The 22,656-nt window shown below is 38.8% G+C and overlaps 1 protein-coding gene across 3 annotated transcripts in view; it reads right to left on the reverse strand.

The window, feature by feature from the left end:
- LOC136864954 (neuropilin-1a) overlaps nt 1–22,656 on the reverse strand; it is a 458,189-nt gene that overhangs the window by 311,347 nt on the left and 124,186 nt on the right. For 2 of the 3 annotated variants that reach the window (XM_067142361.2, XM_067142359.2), the window contains exon 5: nt 13,511–13,645. The exons of the other annotated variant lie outside the window; for it this stretch is intronic. In XM_067142361.2, the coding sequence (XP_066998462.2) occupies nt 13,511–13,645 (135 nt within the window). The remainder of the gene's footprint in view (nt 1–13,510; nt 13,646–22,656) is intronic. 3 annotated transcript variants of the gene reach the window in all.

Below are 22,656 nucleotides of genomic sequence, written 5' to 3' on the forward strand. Positions count from 1 at the left end.
AGATCCCTTTACCAGCCGGCGCCTAATTCCAATAAGAGAACTCCGACTATTACAATCAATGGCCAGTCTCTGCAAACAGAAATCATTTTCCTTACCTTGGAAGCCATCTCTCGACATGTGCAAACATGGATGTAGAAATTCAATATCGTTTAAGATGCGCTAGTGCGACATTCGGTCATCTCCTAAGAAGAGTGTTTGACAATCATGATATCAGTGTGAGAACCAAACTGTACGTTTACAATGCTGTTGTAATTCCTACTCTTATCTATGGTTGCGAGACCTGGACAACCTACAGGAGAAACCTAAAATGCCTGGAAAAATACCATCAACGATGCTTGCGGAGAATACACAAAGTTAAATGGCAAGATCGTCGAACGAACATTAGCATCCTCGAGGAAGCCAACACTACAAGCATAAAGGCAAAGATAGTCAGGCATCAGTTACGCTGGACTGGTCATATCGTCCGCATGCCAGATACATGCCTCCCAAAGAAAATCTTGTACTCCCAACTAAAGAATGGCCAGCGTAACCATGGAGGGCAGATATAAGATATAAGGATTGTCTAAAGTATAATCTTAAAATATGTCATACTGATACGATCAACTGGGAAACTACAGCCAAGGATAGGCCCAAATGGCGTAGCATTGTATACAATGGAGTTGAACATCTAGGAAAAGATAAGAGAAGATTAGAAGCTGAGAGGAGGAACCGCAGGAAAGAACGAGCGAATGCGAGGGATGGCATTCTTGCACAACCATCTGCTGTCACTCCAATCGGACTGTTCAGCCATCTGAGACGACACAATGACATTGTATTTATATACTACATATTCGTTGACGAATAAATGCCTGTGATGATGATGATGCTATCACAAAACATATCTCAACTAAACAGTGCATTTTCCATTTTCACTTTCATTGTTAAGACTCGCACTCCTGTTTTTAAAAACACGAGCAAATCTTACATCTTGAGCTACACCACTCTTCCTTATACTCATCTTCCCCCCGCCCAATCTCACAACAACGACCTCCTTACCCTTCGTAACTCACTACCCGATACTGACATATTCACACCCTTCGAATCCATCAAACACAAAATTAAAAGATTAAAAGCCTCTCCAGGTTTCCATTTCCTTCCGTCCTTCCTTCTTGGTGATTGTCATCTTATTTAAAACACTAGGCTGATTTTTGGAACCGCGATTTTGAGGGAAAGACTGAGCTTGGCCTGTAGATTTGTACAACGTCTTTCAAAGCATAAAAATCTTGCCATATATATTTTTAAATTACTAAAGAAAAGTGTAGCTTTCTGATTCGCTAAAGCGCTCTCCTGTACCTTGAAGGCCGCCTGGACCGTAAGAGCTCTGAGCAGGAGGTGGATGGGGGTAGACATGCATGCGATTAGTCCTCGAATAGTCATTCATTAATGTGTGAATCGTCTTCTAACGATATTGCATTCTTTGAGGTGGGAACATTTTTGTTCTTGGAGAAGATTTCATGAAGATTTTCTATGTTTTACCGAATGCTTATCGCCAAACAATTGTTTATTTATAATTTATCAAATACCCTTTGAACCTCGAACCTTTATCAAAACACGTTGCATCATATAAAATGCGGGCATATCCACAAAAAAATTGCTGGCTTTTTTTGCAAGACATTGGTAGTGGCAACTACCCCTCTCTAGAAGGTAATGATTCAAACATTACTGAACTAATATCCAGAATTTTAGCACATGGTGATATCGTGATTTAGTTCTGCGAGAGATGTCATCATTTTCCTGAAAGCTGCCACACTAGCGTCAGCTACTTGTATTTCCTACACAAAGTTCTGCTCCTTAGAAATAGGAACATCACCCAACGGCTTCTGAACGGAACCAGATTAGGGTTTAATTGTAAGAAGTATCTAGGAAAATTGTTTAGATTTGGAAATAATAAGTGGAGATGGAGCTGGATAGAGAAATGGCTTAACAAACATCCGATAAAACACTTCTATCTTCTTTCATGACACATCAATTTCGTGTTCGCTTGGCATTTTGTATCACGGTCAATAAACCTCAACCATGACCAGTTAAATGTTGCAATATCAAGAGAGCGATATTTTAAAGTGTCGATAGTGCACTGAACAAGTGGCTGCGTGGTTTGGGTCACACAGCTACCATCTTGCTTTCGGGAGGCAGTGGGTGCTCAGAAGATGGTTTTCTTTGGTTTCAATCAGTCACCATTGATCTGCATTTAGGGGAGTCGCCCAGGTGGCAGATTCTCTATCTGTTGTTTTCCTAGCCTTTTCTGAAATGATTTCAAAGAAATTGGAAGTTTATTGAACATCTTCCTTGGTAAGTTATTCCAATCCCTAACTCCCCTTTCTATGAATGAATATTTGACCCTATTTGTCCTCTTGAATTCCGACTTTATCTTCATATTGTGATCTTTCCCACTTCTAAAGACATCACTCGAACTTATTCGTCTACTGATGTCATTCCACGTCATCTCTCCAGTGGCAGCTCGGAACATACCACTTAGTTGAGGAGCTTGTCTCTTTTCTCTCAGTTCTTCCCGGCCCAAACTTTGCAACGTTTTTGTAACGCTACTCTTTTGTCGGAAATCATCCAGAACAAATCGAGCTGCTTTGCTTTGGATTTTTCCAGTTCTTGAATCAAGTAATCCTGGTGAGGATCCCATACTATGGAACCATACTCTAGTTGGCGTCTGACCAAAGACTTATATGCCTCTCCTTTTACATCCTTACTACAACCCCTAAACACCCTCGTAACCATGTGCAGAGATCTGTACCCTTTATTTACAATCCCATTTACATGATTACATCAATGAAGATCTTCCCTTATATTAATACCTAGGTACTTACAGGGATCCCCATAAGGAACTATCACCCCATCAACGCAGTAAATAAATCTGAGAGGACTTTTGCTATTTGTGAAACTCACAACCTGGCATTTAAATCCGTTAACCATCATACCATTGCTTACTGTACATCTCACAGCATTATCGAGGTCATTTTGCAGTTGCTCATAATCTTGCAACTTATTTTATACTCTGTACAGAATAGCATCATCTGCAAAAAGCTTCACCACTGATTCCAGTTCTTTACCTACAGTATATCATTTATACCAGGCGGCCCGCGAATGCCGTACTTTCTACTTATAAATGGATGGGATATCTACTAACTGATTTTCAATGCGGCAGCATCACCCTTCTAATGCAACCACTGGCATTAGTGAACCTCGTTTTGGAGCGCATAGCACTACATTTGCTGACTACATTTCGCTAATGGCTGGTGTAATCTACCGATAATCTGGTCGGAATGCAGCAGAAGCTCGCAGACAGTATGCGCAGGATTTCTACCTTCTACAAACGTATTACGGCAAACAGAGCTGCAATTAAGAGCTAATGGATCGTTCAAGGCACATACTGTTTGCGACAATGCTGACATTGTGCAAAATATACTGCAATACTTTGAACGCATTCCTTCACGCAGTAGGTTGAACTTCACCTAAATGTGATAATAATAACAATACTAATAATAATATATAACCCTCCTTGTTACAACGTGCACATGTTTAATGTTATTTAGGCCAAAGACGAGCTGTGGATGAGCTAGGAGTGTCCAGAACGTCAATATAAAGGATTCTGAAGAAGAGAAATATGCACCCATACAAGGCGCAACTACATCAGCAAATGTATGGAGATGCTTTTGATCGCAGGGTAACATATTGCCGAAGAATGGACGCGGCATTACAGCAAGATCCACATTTTATTAAAAATATTTTGTGCGGCGATGAATGTTACTTATCGACTGATTCCATCGTCAACACACACAATCTCCGTTATTGGGCTCCAGCAAACCCCGCCTGGGTTCGAGCACAGCATATGCAACTCCAGTGGGTGTTCAACGTGTGGTGCGGGATTCTGGGACACTGCATCACTGGGCCTGTTTTTATGGCCCCAATGCTTACCGGCAGGCGTTATCTGACCGACTGGTCTCTATAAAACCTTCTAAAAGATATTCCACCGCAGCTAGTACTGCCACCTTACTACCTTCACCTTGATGCACAATATTCTGAACGGTGGATAGGTCGTGGTGGACCTTGCCGGTGGCCTTTTTTCGGGGGATATATCAAATCGAAAGTGTACGAAACTAATCCAGAAAATGTTGAACCATTTCAACAATGAATTCGAGAGGCCTGTGTTGCAGTGACGTGTCCATGCAGACACTGCGAGACGTGTACAGCATTGCCTACGCCAACAGGAACAAGTTTTGATCATATCTACTACGAATACTCGTAGAAAGGAACGTTCTGGTAGATCCAAGTGTGACATTTCAATTTTCTGAGCTTTGACACTACAATAATGTATTAGGATTTGTTTCATACAAACGACTATTTTATAGAGTGGAATGACTGCATGTGTGTAAATTAATAATATATTGCGTCCCTTTTCTGTGTCCTTGGCGTATTTAAAAATGCACTCTATTGTAGAACGTCTGCTACTTGTTTCACAACATCCGAAATAAGAGCACGCTGTCGCTCTTTCGAAAACATCCCGTGCTTCACTAGAACATTAGTAAGTAGAACTTACGGCGCTCGCTGGCCGTCTGGTATATAAGAAAACTTGAAGTTCCAATAATACTGTCTTGAGGAATCCCCGTCTTAATTCTTACAGGATCAGATAATATTTCACCTACTTTAATTCCCAGATTTCTATTATCTAGAAATATAGCCATCAATTCAGTCAGACTTTCGTCTTGTCCAACTGCACTCATTTCTGACAGTAGTCTCCCATGATCACCCTGTTTCCCATCCACCCTTAGTTTCCTATTTTCACGCAATGCAAATGCTGGGGCTGTACTTTAATTAAGGCCACGGTCGGTTTCTTCCTACTTCTAGCTATTTCCTATCCCATCGTCACCATAAGATCTACTTGTGTCGGTGCGACGTAGGAACTGTGGGTGTGGCTAGGCATTAAGGAGTATGAGGGAGGAGTTGGAGAGTTTGAGTTAGATAATTAGAATTCTCTCAGAGGATGAGAAGGAAAGTAGGCCTCCCTTAAATAATGTACAGGGTACAGTAGGCGTAGAAGAGGGATGGGAAGGAAATGGGGGAATTGTAGAAGACAGGTGGTCTAATGTTTTAACGGGAAGGATATTGCATGCTAAGCGCTCTGTTCAGGATAAAAATTCAGGACAGGTATCTGTTAGAAATCGGTACGAGTCACTGCAGGCAGAACAACCGAGGGAAGATGAGGAACAGGGAACTGTTGCTGAGATGTGTGGAAGTAGGTTGAAGGGAAAAGGTAGGAAAGAGAAATGTAGTGTAGTGGAAAGGAAAAGACAGGTGGAACAGGGTCATGGGAGGGAGAAAAGGGAGGAGGAAGTAGCTTCTGCAGCAGTGAGAGATGATAGGGCTGACCAGGAGGGGAGGGGATCAAATGAGGTGGGTAGGGTTGATGCTCTGCTCATGGGGGATTCCATCGTTGGACACGTGGGGAAAGTGTGTGGAGGAAAGGGAACCAGGGTAGAGTGTTATCCAGGAATTAGGTTGAGGCAGATATTGGGGACGTGTGAGATCTGGTAAATGCAGCACGGATGAAGTTTAAGGAAGCGGAGATTGTTATCAGTGGAATACTTTGTAGGAGGGACACTGACTGGAAGGTGATTGGGGATTTAAATGAAACTATGGAGTGGGTATGTGGGAAACTGGGAGTGAGATTTCTAGATCCTAATGGGTGGGTAGGAGACAAGGATCTGCACTCAGATGGCCTTCACATAAACCGCAGTGGTACATATAAGTTAGGAAACTTGTTTGGAAGGGTTATAGGCAGATACATTCAGGGAAATGCGGTGGCCTAGGGAGCGGTGTCCAATGAACAGGGAACTGTAAATCAAGTAGGGATGACATAAAAATGTTAGTGGTCAACTGTAGAAGCATTGTAAAGAAAGGAATCAAGTTAAGTAATTTAATAGATATATACTTACACGATATTGTAATAGGAGTTGAATCATGGCTGAGAAATGATATAATGGATGCAGAAATATTCTCACGGAACTCGAGTGTGTATCGTAGAGATAGGATAGGAATGGTAGGAGGGGGAGTATTAATTCTGGTGAAAGAAGAATTTGTAAGCTACGAAAACGTTAAGGATGAAAAACATTAAATTCTGTGTCTAAGGCTCATCTCTCAATATAATAGGCAACTTGATGTCTTTGGAGTGTACAGACAGGGAAAGTGTAGCGCTGAACGTGGTAAATAAAAATGTAAACAGACTCTGCAATGGGTTTAAAGCAATTGTTGAGGAATGTGAAAATAGGTTTGTAACTTTAAAGGTGGTAAGAAATGGTAAAGTTCCACTATATTATAACAGAGAAGTAAAGAGACTAAGAAGGAGGTGCAGGCTGGAACGAAATAGAGTTAGAAATGGTTATGGAAGTAAGGAAAAATTGAAGGAATTTACTAGAAAATTGAATCTAGCAAAGAAGTCAGCTAAGGATAACATGATGGCAAGCATAATTGGTGGTCATACAAATTTTAGTGAAAAATGGAAGGATATGAAAAAGTACTCTAAGGAAGAAACAGGTTCAAAGAAGGACATTCCGGGAATCACTAATGAACAAGGGGAGTGTATATGCGGGGATCTTCAGAAGGCAGAAGTTTGCAATCAGCAGTATGTAAAGAGTGTTGGTTACAAGGATAATGTCCAGATAGGGGAGGTGAGTAATACTAAAGAAGTATTAAAATTTACTTATTATAACAATGATATTTACAGTAAGATATAAAATTTGAAAACTAGAAAAGTAGGTGGAATTGGTAAGATTTCTGTGGATATACTAGAGGCAATGGGCTGGGATATAGTACCATATCTGAAATACTTATTTGATTATTGTTTGGTTGATGGAGCTATACCAAATGACTGGAGAGTTGCTATAATAGCCCCTGTGTATAAAGTAAAGGGTGATAGACATAAAGCTGAAAATTGACATGCATTGCATGTAAGCTTTAGGAAAGCATTCTTTCTGATTATATTAGACTTATTTGCGAAATTAATAACTGGTTTGACAGAAGGCAGTTTGGGTTTAGGAAAGGTTATTCCACAGAAGCTCAGCTAGCAGGATTTCAGCAAGATATAGCAGATATGCTGGATTCCGGAGGCCAAATGGACTTTACTGCGATTGACCTACCTAAGGCATTTTATAGGGTAGATCATGGAAGACTACTGGCAAAAATGAGTGCTATTGGACTAGAGAAAAGAGTGACTGAATGGGTGGCTATATTTCTAGAAAATAGAACTCAGAGAATTAGAGTAGGCCAAGCTTTATCTTACGCTGTAATAATTATGAGGGGAATTCCTCAAGGCAGTATTATTGGACCTTCATGTTTCCTTATATATATATCAATGATATGTGTAAAGAAGTGGAATCAGAGATGAGGCTGTTTGCGGATGATGTTATTCTGTACAGAGTAATAAATAATTTACAAGATTGTGAGCGGCTGCAGTGTGACCTCAACAGTGTTGTGGGATGGACGGTGGGCAATGGTATGATGATAAATGGGGTTAAAAGTCAGGTTGTGAGTTTCACAAATACGAAAAGTCCTCTCAGTTTTAATTACTGTGTTGATAGGGTGAAGGTTCCTTTTGGGGGATCATTGTAAGTATCTATGTGTTAATATAAGAAAAGACCTTCATTGGGGTTATCACGTAAATAAGATTGTTAATAAAGGGTACAGATCTCTTCACATGGTTATGAGGGTATTTAGGGGTTGTAGTAAGGATGTAAAGGACAGGGCATATAAGTCTCTGGCAAGACCCCAGCTAAAGTATGGTTCCAGTGTATGGGACCCTCACCAGGATTACTTGATTCAAGAACTGGAAAAATCCAAAGGAAAGCAGCTCGATTTGTTCTGGGTGATTTCCGACAAAAGAGTAGCGTTACAAAAATGTTGGAAAGTTTGGGCTGGGAAGACTTGGGAGGAAGGAGACGAGCTGCTCGATTAAGTGGTATGTTCCGAGCTGTCAGTGGAGAGATGGCGTGGGAGGACATCAGTAGACTAATAAGTTTGAGTGGTGTCTTTAAAAGTAGGATAGATCACAATATGAAGATAAAGTTGGAATTCAAGAGGACAAATTGGGGCAAATATTCGTTTATAGGAAGAGGAGTTAGGGATTGGAATAACTTACCAAGGGAGATGTGCAATAATTTTCCAATTTCTTTGCGATCATTTAAGAAAATGCTAGGAAAACGAAAGATAGGGAATCTGCCACCTGGGCGAGTGCCCTAAATGCAGATCATCTGTGATTGATTGATTGATTGATTGATTGATTGATTGATTGATTGATTGATTGATTGATTGATTGATTGATTGATTGATTGATTGATTGATTGATTGATTGATTGATTGATTGATTGATTGATTGATTGATTGATTGATTGATTGATTGATTGATTGATTGATTGATTGATTGATTGATTGATTGATTGATTGATTGATTGATTGATTGATTGATTGATTGATTGATTGATTGATTGATTGATTGATTGATTGATTGATTGATTGATTGATTGATTGATTGATTGATTGATTGATTGATTGATTGATTGATTGATTGATTGATTGATAAACTTGTAAAAGAATAAAACAGCCCATTGACCGTCATGGTTTGATGCGTTTCAGGTATTACTTACATAAATGAGCTATATTACTATGTGTAAAATGTCCCTCCATTGACTGTATTTATTAAATAAATAAAAATATAAAAAAGATCATTAGGATCAAAGAACCCCTGCAATTTATCTGGTGCTTTGTCAGCTTCGGTAAATGGAGAAGAAAACAAAGGCATTAGTCTTCAGTGCCCTGAATTGCTTCTACGAAAGAATCATTCTTGGTTTTATACATCATTCACTGCAAATTTCGCCAGTTTCTGGCAGAAATTAGTTTCCTGAACATTTTCAATTGAAATTGAAATTCTTTTACTGCACTGCAGGAAACAGTGATTACCTTATGTTTCTCCTGTATTCGAGGTATTTAAACGTTTTGTCATATCGAGAAGGAACGCTAGGCAGGATCACACGGCTCTCCTTTTTCTTCAAGATGTTACCGAATTTCCATTCGAAGTAAAAAAATGCCAGTGTTTTCCGCGGTTCAGCCATAAATTACGTCACCATATTCACTGTTGAGTTCATCCAGGAGCGTTTTAAAACTTCGGCCTGTGAAGCCACTACATCGAATGACATTGATTAATTTAGTGACACACTGCATAACTCCAACCTTTGTGCAAAATATTTCTTGGAGTGTAGTGTAATGAAGTTTGTGCACCGGCCCACCAAAGCTGCTACATTATTCTTAACTAGTTCTGCAGTTCCGGAATATATACCCGACATAGATGGTGCACAATATGCAGAGTTTAATCCACTCAAGTCCGATACTATCAACACATTTCACTTACTTTACACTCCTATAAGCTCGTCAGTTACACACGTACGATCCCCGATTATATGTAAATGATGATCTCTCGATTGTAGGTTGGGAAATTTTCGTAAATAATTTGTAATACAAAGTAGTGAGCATCCTGTGAATTTGGTAAATTAAGATGTAAGGACATAGTGCCGGCCCCGTGGTGTAGGGGTAGCATGCCTGCCTCCTACCCGGAGGCCCCGGGTTCGATTCTCGGCCAGGTCAGGGATTTTTACCAGGACCTGAGGACCAATCAGCCTACGTGATTAGAATCGAGGAGCTATCTGACGGTGAGATAGCGGCCCCGGTCTAGAAAGCCAAGAATAACGGACGAGAGGATTCGTCGTGCTGACCACATGACACCTCGTAATCTGCAGGCCATCGGGCTGAGCAGCGGTCGCTTGTCAGGCCAAGGCCCTTCAAGGGCTGTAGAAACATGGGGTTTGTTTGTTTGTTTGTAAGAACATAGTATGATAAGAAGTTTTTGCAGTGAGGAAATATTGAATATTTGTAGAACATTTAATTTGCGTAAGAGTCTGTACACATGCAACAAGTGGTTTAGAAAGCCGGGAAGTGCATGCTCAAGATGGATGAACGTACAAGATCGATAACCAATCCGGGAGCTCCGAGTTTGAACGATTTTGCGTTGACCGAGTGACGCTTGAAGATGTTTCAGTGGTAGCGTTGTTTCTAATGGACTTTAGCAGACATGACATCCACGTGGAGCAATCCTATATATACGTATGCGCGTGTGCAACGAGTTGATTACTATCACAAATTCTTTGCTGTACGAGTTCTATATGGTTACATTACTGTGCCATTACGGAGTCATGACGAGTGCATTGCTCGCTAATTACAAGTTCCCGGTGAGGAGTGGGTAGTAGTGTAGTGTTCTTTTTAAAATCAGGCTCCGAGGAAATACACACTGTGGGTATTGTTTTATAGGTGTAATCTGGAGATAATACGTTGTTGTGCACAGAACTGACTACTGCTAGAAGAAATTGTAGGTCAAGTGTTCAGCGCATGGTCGTTCTTTGATTGATTTGACGTGACAATTGTCCTGCATCTAGTCCACAGAAGTTTTTCTTTTTAAGGTGAAGTTGTTTGATTAACAGATTATAGTGAGGTGACTGAGCTTGTTTTAACATACAGTTATAACCCGGGATAAATAGATTCTGCTATTGTGCTTATGTATATGAGGTTAAGAACTAACAGTCGTCTTATACGTGACCTTCAAACTACGTATAGTTGTGGTGTATAGCTTGTAGATGTTGTTGGTCTTATCACGTGATGATTATTGTTGGTGTTTGTTTTGTATTATTTTGTTTAGGAAGTAAATTCTATTAGTGAAATTGATAGTAAACCTTTTATTGGTGGAGTAAGGGAGAACCGCGTATGCTACCCAAATTTATTTTGAGGGTTAAATCCCAGCAATCAACCAATCAATCACTACTGACCTGCATTTAGGGCAGTCGCCCAGGTGGCAGATTCCCTATCTGTTGTTTTCCTAGCCTTTTCTTAAATGATTGCAAAGAAATAGGAAATGTATTGAACATCTCCCTTGGTAGGTTATTACAGTCCCTAACTCCTCTCACTATAAACGAATATTTGCCCCAATTTGTCCTCCTGAATTCCAACTTTATCTTCATATCGTGATCTTTCCTACTTTTAAAAACACCACACAAACTTATTCGTCTACTGATGTCATTCCACGCCATCTCTCCAGTGACAACACGGAACATACCACTTAATCGAGCAGCTCGTATCCTTTCTCCCAAGTCTTCCCAGCCCAAATTTTGCAACAGTTGTGTAACGCTACTCTTTTGTCAGAAATCTCCCAGAACAAGTCGAGCTGATTTTCATTGGATTTTTTCCACTTCTTGAATCAGTAATCCTGGTGAGGGTTTGGAGCCTCGTTAGCCCTATGACCGTTGAGTTAATTCGTGCTGTAAAGAGTTAATTATTACTGTAAATATTTTGCAGGTGGCGCCCAATTTCGCTATTTATATTTATTTCAAATTAATATGTTATTTCATTACCCAGTTTTAGTGTTTCAATTTCACCAAGAAGTTACAAGTGTAACCAATATTCAAACCTCTATCTAATATCAACGGTTGAGCAGTATCGCTTACATTGACGCAAGTGTAATAGATTGATATAACTTGAAAACAATATTCACTAATCCATGGGTAAATAATGCCAATATGGAGCTAGAATTCTTATTATTATTATTATTATTATTATTATTATTATTATTATTATTATTATTATTATTATTATTACTTGTGAGGTGTCGCTGTGAAGTTCCTTACATCTATTAGCGTTAGTATTATTATTTACGAAGTTATGTCCGTACTTTATTTGGTACAGATCACGATCGTATTATTTGTGAGGTTATATCATGAAATGCCTGCTGTATATACATATTAATATGAGTTTATTTAATGTAAGAACACATAATTAATAGTATATAATTTATTATTACCTGTATATATGATGTATAATCCAATGTAACATTGTGCAACACACTGTAATATCCAGAATAACATATCTTTGGCACTAATTAGTTGTGTAAACTTCTTTACATTGTGGCGAGGCTATTGGAGACGTCGAATTTACGAAAAAATTTTTTTACATCTTTCTAGAAACCTGGCCAGGCAATATATATAAAGAGGCACTCTTGTGAGTGAGAGTGGAGTTGTATTAGCCATGTGGTTGAAGTCAAGTATGTGAATTGGTTTTGTTGGGTTGGTAGTTGACATGCATGTGCTGCAGTCTCTCCTTATTCTTGCGAAGTAGTGTTTTGTTTCATGATGTCAGTTCATTAGTGCGTGTGTGTAGAGAGTGTAAATAGAATTTGTGTAACAATTTGCAAATAAAGTAGTATACGCAAATGACAGCATTTTGTGTCCGTCTTTGTGAATATCAGTGCTCTCATCACATGCAATGGAAGAATATTCAAAGTCCTTGCCTTTTTTAATAAGCTGCAGATCACTTGTCGACCAACAGATATATTGATTTAGAAAATGTTTCCGCAACTACTACGAGACATAAAAGCTTTCCCGTGCTTTGCTGTTGTCTTCTGATATTAGAAGATAACTTTTTAGCTTCAGTAATATATTCATGGTCAATAATTTTATCAAAATCATGGTTTCGTCTGATGATGTCGTTTAGTATTTTATTCTTTCATAACTTCACTGCATATTTGTGTAACACAAATCACTTTACTTCCATGATCTTTCCCGAAATAATTCCTCAACCAAAATTCATTTTAGGTTTCAAACATAGGTACTGGGAGTAGCACGCAGCTCCTATGCGTTGTCTATATGAACAATATTACTAGATATTGAACTAAAACTAACTAGAACCGAGCTCGATAGCTGCAGTCGCTTAAGTGCGGCCAATATCCAGTATTCGGGAGATAGCGGGTTCGAACCCCACTGTCGGCAACCCTGAAGATGGTTTTCCATGGTTTCCCATTTTCACATCAGGCAAATGCTGGGGCTGTACATTAATTAAGGCCACGTCCGCTTCATTCCTATCCCTAGGCCTTTCCTATCCCGTCGTCGCCATAAGTCTTATATGTGTCGGTGCGACGTAAAACAAACAGCAAACAAAAAACTACAAATGTATGATTTTTCTTTTCTGTTTTTTTTTTAACTGAATACTTACGAGGGCCACTGTCAAGGCCGGATGTTTGGCCGAACCTGCTCTAGAGCGTTGTAGGCCAAGAGTGTTCTGGACTGTTGGAGAACTGCTAGCCACCTCTATAAGGCAGTCAGGAGTGTGCAATGTGTGACAACAGAGTCTATCGTTCCGCTCTGTCTCTTGTCGTGATCTTTCAGTAACCCTGACGACGTTGTGTGAACGTGTACTCCCCATTTCTCTTCAATTATAAAACGGTGGGAATTTTAATTCACAATAATAATATTTATTTATTTATTTATTTATTTATTTATTTATTTATTTATTTATTTATTTATTTATTTATTTATTTATTTATTTATTTATTTATTTATTTATTTATTTACTCATGACGGAAAGTGTAACTCACCCGTAGTTGCTCCGTACATGTGGTACCAGAAGACAAAACAAGCGTTCTGTGACAGCTGAGGCTGGTACATCGGAGAGAGTAATCTCGCAGTATCGTTCTCCAGGCGACTAGAAGACTCAATGTACATGTAATGACCTGAAAATTCACACGATGGGATTGTAAGCAAGAATTATTATTTCAATAAAATGAATATTATCTAGGAATTCGTAAACTGTGTTGTTAATAAAGTAATGTTCTAAAAACACTATAAGTTCAGTGTTGTATGTTTTAATCTACCATCTTGAGTTATTCACTCAGTAATTATTGGTTAAAATTGAATATTTTAACAACTTGCTGTTTGAGTCATTAAATATTTCCAATACGTTTGACTATCAAACAAGACTTTGGTACGAATTTCTATCTGTATCGAACATGTTACGAAGAAGAAAGACATATTCACTTGTGAGCTTGTTCAATTGTGTGTTGGTATTCCTTGTTAGTGCTTTGTTGCATGAACCGACGTTGTTTGACCAGCGATGCTCGTTGTATACTGATAGAATAGGGATTAGGATGACTAATAATAATAATAATAATAATAATAATAATAATAATAATAAATTCGTGTGGCCGGGTGCAGCCCTTGAAAGACAGATCCTCCGGGCGTGTTAGTGTTATGTGTGGTGTGTGAGTTGCAGGGATGTTGGGGACAGCACAAACACCCAGGATGTCCACTAGAACAGGTTAAGTGTAAGCAGCATATCTTATTGTGATAATTGAATTATTGTGAATATTTGATTCTTTGCGATAACATTTCAGGCATTTAAAACTCGATAAATAATTAACGTGAAAATTAATGTGCGATTGATGTTTAATTAATTGACAAGTTCAATGTCGCCAGTTTCTGTTCAGTTGGCAGATTTTTTTATAAAGCAAACTTAGAACAATTCGCAGTATGTAAAGTATACAGAAGAGAAAGTTAACTAGTGTATTGTTCTGTGTGGATAAGTCCGGAGTTCGAGGTCTAGATGACATAACGTTATTCTTGTAAACAAGTTTTCAGATGCTATTGAGCATAAACGGTTATTTAATATTTGACATTTTGGAGTTCGGTAACTACTATCGTGTAGATTAAGTTTCATGCAATATTATTTTAACGGAGTTAGCCAAAGCTTTATTTAATGCCATACAACATTGATTCAAGTAATTCCAATTTAATTAATTTGAAATTAATCAATCAATCCACTTACGAGTAATCAAACTAATTAATTATTTTCATTAAGAATTATATAGTGTAAATGTAGTGTAGGAGTGAGGCTACGTTGGCCAAATGGCACAATAATTGTAATCATATATTAATTTTTTCCCCACATTTTTGCGCAAATTTTATTCTATTTAACTTGTATCTCATACGTACATATATCATCATTATAGACCGTTATGATTTCAGCGTTCAGTCTGCAAGTCTCTGTGAATTTACTAAATGTAGCCAGAATCCTATATTTGCAACCAGTGATTTGGCCTTATTTAGTTCTATACCTCTTATCCTTAAATCGATAGAAACCGAGTCTAACCATCGTCGTCTTTGTCTTCCTCTACTTCTCTTACCCTCCATAATTGAATCCATTATTCTCCTAGGTAACCTACCCTCCTCCATTCGCTTCACTGAACCCCACCACCAAAGCCGGTTTATGCGTACAACTTCATCCATCGAGTTCATTCCTAACTTAGCCTTTATCTCCTCATTCCAATTACCCTCCTGCCAATGTTCCCACCTGTTTGTACCAGCAATCATTCTCGCCACTTTCATGTCTGTTACTTCTAACTTACGAATAAGATATCCTGAGTTCACCTAGCTTTCGCTCCCGTAAAGCAAAGTTGGTCTGAAAACAGACCGATGTAAAGATAGTTTCGTCTGGGAGCTGACTTCCTTCTTACAGAATATTGTTGATCGCAACTGCGAGCTCACTGCGTTAGCTTTACTACACCTTGATTCAATCTCACTTACTACATTACCATCCTGGGAGAACACACAACCTAAATACTTGAAATTATCGACCTGTTCTAGCTTTGTATCACCAATCTGACATTCAATTCTGCTGAGTTTCTTACCTACTGACATCAATTTAGTCTTCGAAAGGCTAATTTTCATACCAAACTCATTGCACCTATTATCAAGTTGCAAGACTTGCATCTGAGTTTATCTGAGTTTATTTCAATTAAATTTCATTTTATTCAGTTCGCAATTTATATAATTGTATTTAATTAACTGACCGGCTCCATGGCTAAATGGATAGCGGCTGGCATTTCGTCCAGGAGCTCTCAGGTTCGATTCCCGGCATTAGAACTCCATCCTCACTGACACGCAGGTCGCCTATACGGCAGCAGGCCTCTTCGGAGGCCACACGCCATTAAAAAATTATTTAACGTTCCATGATATTTTAATTATTAGAGTTTCATTTGATTTAATTCAGTTATAATTAATTTTGATTTCCCTTGATAAATAAATGCATCATACAAAATCAGGCCAGGCTGGTTTTCTCATTTAGTAGCTTAGCCCATAAATTAGGACCCTTTATGTACAACAAACGAAGACGAAGTGACGCTGGAATGAGAGAAGAAATGATAGGTATTTGACCAGCGCCGAGGCAAAACCCGCGAGACTACCTACTCATACTAGAAGAAGGGTACAATATATATACATTCATGTTCCTAAAAACTAGAACACCTTGAAAGACTAGAGATAGGAAATTCATATTCCCAGGACATGTGCATTAGTAGTCTATGTTCTGAAGAAAGCATTAGCATTCGAATCATGTCGACCCTCGGGTTCAAGGTCCACATCAATATCTCGGCGCACCACCACCGGCTCTCGTAATGGATCAGTGTAACTTGAATAGACGTGTGGGATGCCTCGCAGACATATGCCAGGACCGTACCGTCAAATGAGTGTGTTTGAAAGAGGGGTATTACTGGCGTTATGCATCCATCAGGGAAATTGCTGATCGTGTGGAACGAAGTGTGTCGGCAGTGCAACGGGTGTGTACAGAGTGGTTCATAGAATGTCGTAGAATACGATGAGATACGTCTGGTCGCACCACCTAGATCACCCCCGAGAAGGCCGACACCCCATCCGAATGGCATTGCAGGACAGACCCGCATCTTCTTCGGCTCTGGTGCAACAGTGGAACAGTAGAACAAATCGTACACCATTAGGAGTGACAGTCTGTCGCCGTTTATTACGGTCTGGGTTACCGGCGCGTCGTCCACCTCTCCGCCCACCTTTGACTAATGTGCATATACATGCTAGACTGCAATGGTGCATGGAACGACGTCACTGGGTACAGGAATGGAAGCAGATAGTGTTTTCGAAGAATCCAGGTTATGTTTGTTTGAAAATGATGGCCGCATTTTGGTTCGCCACAGACAGGGTGAGAGGCATCACAATAACTGCATTCGCACAAGACATAGAGCGCTAACTCAAGGCCTTGTGGTGTGGGGTGCTATTGGGTACAACCACAAATCACAGTTGGTGCGTGTCCATGTGGCCTACGTGAATGACATCCTGCAACCCGTAGCCACACCCATATTCCAGCAGGACAATGCGCGACCACATTTTGCTGAAAGACACGTGCCTTCTTGCTGTCACAGGACGTCAGACTGTTGCTGTGGCTCGCCCGATCACCGGACTTGTCGCCAATCGAAAATATGTGGGATATTGTGAAAAGACGGGTGCGGCACTGTGACCCAATGCCAGCCACCAAACATGAATGGAAAAAGGTGAATACAGCATGGATGGCTATACCCCAGGACGCCATTCGCGCCTTATACGCCTCGACGCCATCATGCATGGAACAAGTTATCAGTGCCCATAGAGGACCCAGTGCCTACTATGCAACAGGACACATGCTGAACCTAGGTGACTGAAATGCTAATCGTTTCTGCAGAACAAACTAATTAACATGTTCTGTGAATATGAACTTCCTATCTCTAGTGTTTCGAGGTGTTCTGTTCATTATGAACATGAGTTTACATCAATTCAATTCTTACAGTATAAAATAAATTTATTAATTGGTCCACTTATTCAATTCCTGTGTTGTTATACTGAAAATACTTAAAAACGTCAGATCATGTTTCCGCCTATCGTATTTCGTCATCTTCAGCTGTTATCAAAATTAAGCTACACACTTATAAAAGTGAATGTTATTACTAAGAACATATTATAAATATTTGAGTACTACACACTTATTTTGCAATAAAAATGTCGGCTTTAACGGGTGCTGAATTGCTAATTGTAAGATGGAGAATATTCAAGTGGTTTCTTCTTATCTAATCAAATAACCACTGTAAATACTGGCATGTTGTTGTGATGAGCTTGGAACCATTTGGATTTAAGAACCTTGACAAGCTTTCTGTGGCGATGTATACGATTTTGACAGGATAATCACCTATGTGGGAAATGACTTGCAAAGGAGCCTGATTTCTGGGTGATCACAATTTACCAAATGTCAACAGGGAAAGTAATGCAAATAACAGGAAACATGACCAACAAATGGCAGATAACTTTATCCGGGAAGGACTGTTGAATTGGAAAGTGATGGAAGCAACTAGAGAGGGAAAGATATTCAGGACGTGGTGTTAAAAAACAGATAAGCTCTATAGAAAAACTGAAGTAATGGAGGTATAAATGATCATGAAGCTGTTTTCATCATAGTTACAAATAAATGCAGTAGAAAGGAAGGCTCTAAAATTAGAACTGTTAGGCATAACCATATGGATGATAAGACTGGCATGATGGAGTTTTTAAAAAGTAATTATAATCGGTGGTGTATACAAAATTGTAACCAGGGTTTAAATCAATTGTTGAAGAATGTGAAAACAAAGGTGGTAAGGAATGGTAAGGATATGCGACATTATAACAGAGACGGAAACAGACTATGAAGGAGGTGCATGTTGGAAAGAAATAGAGTTAGAAATGAAAATATCTGTGGAAGTAAGGAGAAATTGAAGGAATTTACTAGGAAACTGAATCTAGGGAAGAAGTCAGCTAAGGATGGCAATCATAATTGACAGTCATACAAATTTTAGTGAAAATAAAAGTATCCTATTTGAAGTACGTATTTGATTACTCTTTATATGAAGGAGCTATACCAACTGAATGGAGAGTTGCTACAGCAGCCCCTGTATATAAAGGAAAGGGTGATAGACATAAAGCAGATAATTACAGGCCAGTCAGCATGACGTGTTGCATGTAAGCTTTGGGACATGTTTTAGAAATTAATGACTGGTTAGATAGAAGGCAGTTCGAGTTTAGGAAAGTTATTCCACTGAAGCTCAACTTGTACGACTCCAGCTGGATATAGCGGATATTTTAGATTCAGGAGGTCAAATGGACAGTATCACAATCGTCCTATCTAATGTCTTTGATAGAGTAAATCATCGCAGACTACTGACAAGCAATGGGTGACTATTTCTAGAAAACAGAACTCAGAGAATTTGAGTAGATGAAGCATTATCAGATTATGTAATCATTAAGGGGAATGACATTGCTGTGCTAGCGAGTGGTTGGCTGTTCCAAAAGCTCCTCATTATCCTAGAGATAAAGTACCTAGTTAATACTTGCAAAAATGCATCTGATTTTGTGCGTGTGTGATACATTTCGTTCTACAAATATTGGTGTTTAGTGTTAGTAGTAATTGAGATTAGTGATATTTATTTACATTTTTACACCGAGTAGTTCCGTAGGCGTTCCCTAGATTAGAAGTTGTAGGTGAGAACTGCGCGAAAGAAGAAATATCTTCCTTCAAATATTATTATTTAAATATCAGTAGGTTTATTGATAGAATACTTACAAAGACGGAATATTAAAGAGAGTTGTAACTTCCACGGCGCAAGTAATAGACATATAGCAGCTCCAACTGTTACACCAATCACGAAAGTAATAATTTCTTTAAATAAAACGATACTGTTGTAAAATGTGTTCAAAGAACGTATTTCAACATATTTTACAGTATTTCATTGGCGAAATAGATAACAGTAGTTGTATTGTTATCAATTATTGCCGCTATACTCGTTAATAAAGGTTATAGTGTAGTCAAGAAAATATAACTAAAAATCAGCAAATTCCTGTATTCGATGATTTGTACTCGTAGCTCAAATGTCCGTAATTTATACTTCGCAACCTCAATCTTTCAGTATTTAAGAGCGGTTAGCAAATAATAATCAAATTCCTATATCCCAATAATTGCAATTCAAGTACCCGGCATGCTATTGAAAGACGTTTTTGAGAATTTATTGTATAGAGCCTCTACTTTTTTAGCATTTAAGTACACATTTATTCGCCGTCCCGCGGAGTAGGGAATATAATAGCAATGATCACATAACGATAAGTCAGTTGAGAATTGCAGTGTAGGTACGGTATATTAGATAGTATCATGCCTGCTATATTCCTGTGTAACTTTGTGCACGGTAACCCTTTTCTATACTTCAGCATTTAACCAAACGGCAGTTTTCATTTCTATTAGAGCAGAGTAGGATAACATAGTACTAATAATAATCTGTCCACGCCCTTAATTTTGTTGGCAATCCTTGAGTAGTTCTTCTGAAATTCAAACTTTAATGGCAATATTCATTTCCGATTGTGCTTAGTAATTACCTATTGTAATTAGAATAGTCTGAATGTAGTTTAAAAATTATTATAGTGTATTGAAGTATAATATTAGAAATTAGCGTGCTTATCTATTTTTCTGGAATATGTGTGTAGTAGAAGTATCTGTAGAAAATCACGTACTAGAATTCTGTTGTTGTAATTAGGATAGGCTTAATTACAGTTTACAATTATGTAATTCTTGTATATTCCTTTCGGTATTCAGAAATGAACGGCACTGTTTATCCTGTTAGGGTGTCGTAAGATAAAAATATAGTACAACTAAGTAGTACTGTAATGTACTTTTCTGTACTAACATAGACAATATTTATTTCCTTTCGTTTTTTGTTCAGAATAACTTATTTTATTTTTTATTTTATTTTCATTATTCCCTTAAGAATGGCTAAGGAGTGCAAGTGTAGGAACTGTAGGCGTGGCCAGTCATTAAGGAGTATGAGGAAGGAGTAAGAGAGTTTGAGGGAGATCATTAGGATTCTCTCAGAAGACAGGAAGGAAAGTAGGCCTCCCTCAAACAATGTACAGGTTACAGTAGGTGTAACCAAGGGATATGAAGGAAAAGAGGGGAGGGAATTTTAGAAGACCGGTGGTCTAATGTTTTAAGGGGAAGGATATAGCAGGCTAAGGGCTATATTCGGGATCAGAATTCAACAACGGTGTCTGTGAGAAATGGGTAGGAGTCACTGCAGGTAGAACAACGGAGGGAAGACGAAGAACAGGAAACTATTGCTGAGAAGTGTGGACGTGGGAGAAAAGGGATATGTAGAGTAGGGGATAGGAAAAGACAAGTGGAACAGGATCGGGGGAAGGAGAAAAGGGAGGAGGAAGTAGATAGGGCTGACCAAGATGGGAGGGGATCTAATGAGGTGGGAAGGGTTGAGGCTCTGTTTATGGGTATTCCATTGTTAGACATATGGGGAAAGTCTGTGGAGGAGAGGGAACCAGGATAGAGTGTTACCCAGTAATAAGGTTAGGGCAGATATTGAGGAGCGAGGAAGAAAAAGAGGAGGGAAACGAAAAGGTGGTAGTGTTTCACGTTGGTATCAACAAAGTAAGCCATGCAAGTATAAGTACCAACATAGTTGGGAATGTGTGGGATCTGGTAAATGCAGCACGGGTGAAGTTTAAGGAAGCGGAGATTGTTACCAGTGGAATACTGTGTAGGAGGGATACTGACTGGAAGGTGACTGCGGAGTGAGGCTATGGAGTGAGTATATGAGAAACTGGGAGTGAGATTTCTACATCCTAATGGGTGGGTAGGATATGGGAATCTGCGCGTAGATGGCCTTCACTTAAACCGCAGTGGTACATATAAGCAAATACAGTAGAGACAATATGCGACACTTCCAGATTTAGCCTTGTAAAATTGGCGCTCCTAGTGGCGTGACCTGAAAATTCACGCTAAATTCAATGGATATGTATATACGGACGGAAATGGATAAATAAATTACGTCTATAAAGACAGTGTTACTAAGTTATTAACTTCAAAGTTGCTAAAGCAATTCTGGTTAAATGGATGAAGAATCATTTAACAGGTTATTATTTAAAGACTGAAATTAGACATATAATCAATATGTTAATTGGACTGGTGTTAAAGGGCTTGAGCTCTCATTTATCTATTACTTTCTTAGCTTTAGCATTCCTGCCTGAACGTTCACGGCTAGATTTGTCTTTTTTTCTCATTTAAAAGCATTGTATCATCACATTAAAGCACTTGTCAACAAAAATATCGGCACATTCCTTACACACGTGATTCAATGAACTTACATTTAAGAGCTGGACAATTTTCCTTTAACTTGAAGCCTACTAACAGAAAAAAATCTATAAATGTAGCCTCAAAAACATTCAAACTTTCCCTATAAGCAATACATGCCATAATGCCAATACATTAGGTAAAGCAAATTTGCATCATCGTATTGTTTCAACGAAATATGTACATTTCTTAAATCACCCATATTTTCTTCAGTGCTTGACAACGAATTACGGCATTCCAAATGGGGTAACTTGGAACACAACCAGCCACACACATATGCATATGTATTTTCCTGAATTAAATCAAACCCACAGATCACACCTACAACAACACATCGGTATTGAAGGTTAACTGCTGCGCTATACAATAAACTAGGTTTATTATATTTTAAGCCAGTTAAAATATGGGTTGCGCAGGTCAGAAGTTTAGGAAGTACTTTAAAAATCTCTGTGTAACTGGAAGAATATATATGCAAACACAATATTTACTTACATTTTCTTGTCACGAGGAAAACGGAAGAAAGACCGCGAAACCTTTTGCACTTCATAGTTATTGCAGCCAAGCACAGCACATATCTTTCCACTCATGTTGAGAGGAGATATAAAGGAATGACACACGCTACTATTTACTTATGTCAACTTAATGCAAACGCATAAATAACGCCATAAACTTCACAAACAAATACACATGCTCTTATGACAGAATCAGTAACTCTCAAGTCACCCCGCTAGATAGAGCTCTAATCGCTGTCTC

The sequence above is a fragment of the Anabrus simplex genome, chromosome 2 (genome assembly GCF_040414725.1).
Source record: "Anabrus simplex isolate iqAnaSimp1 chromosome 2, ASM4041472v1, whole genome shotgun sequence".
In the NCBI taxonomy this organism is placed as follows: domain Eukaryota; kingdom Metazoa; phylum Arthropoda; class Insecta; order Orthoptera; family Tettigoniidae; genus Anabrus; species Anabrus simplex.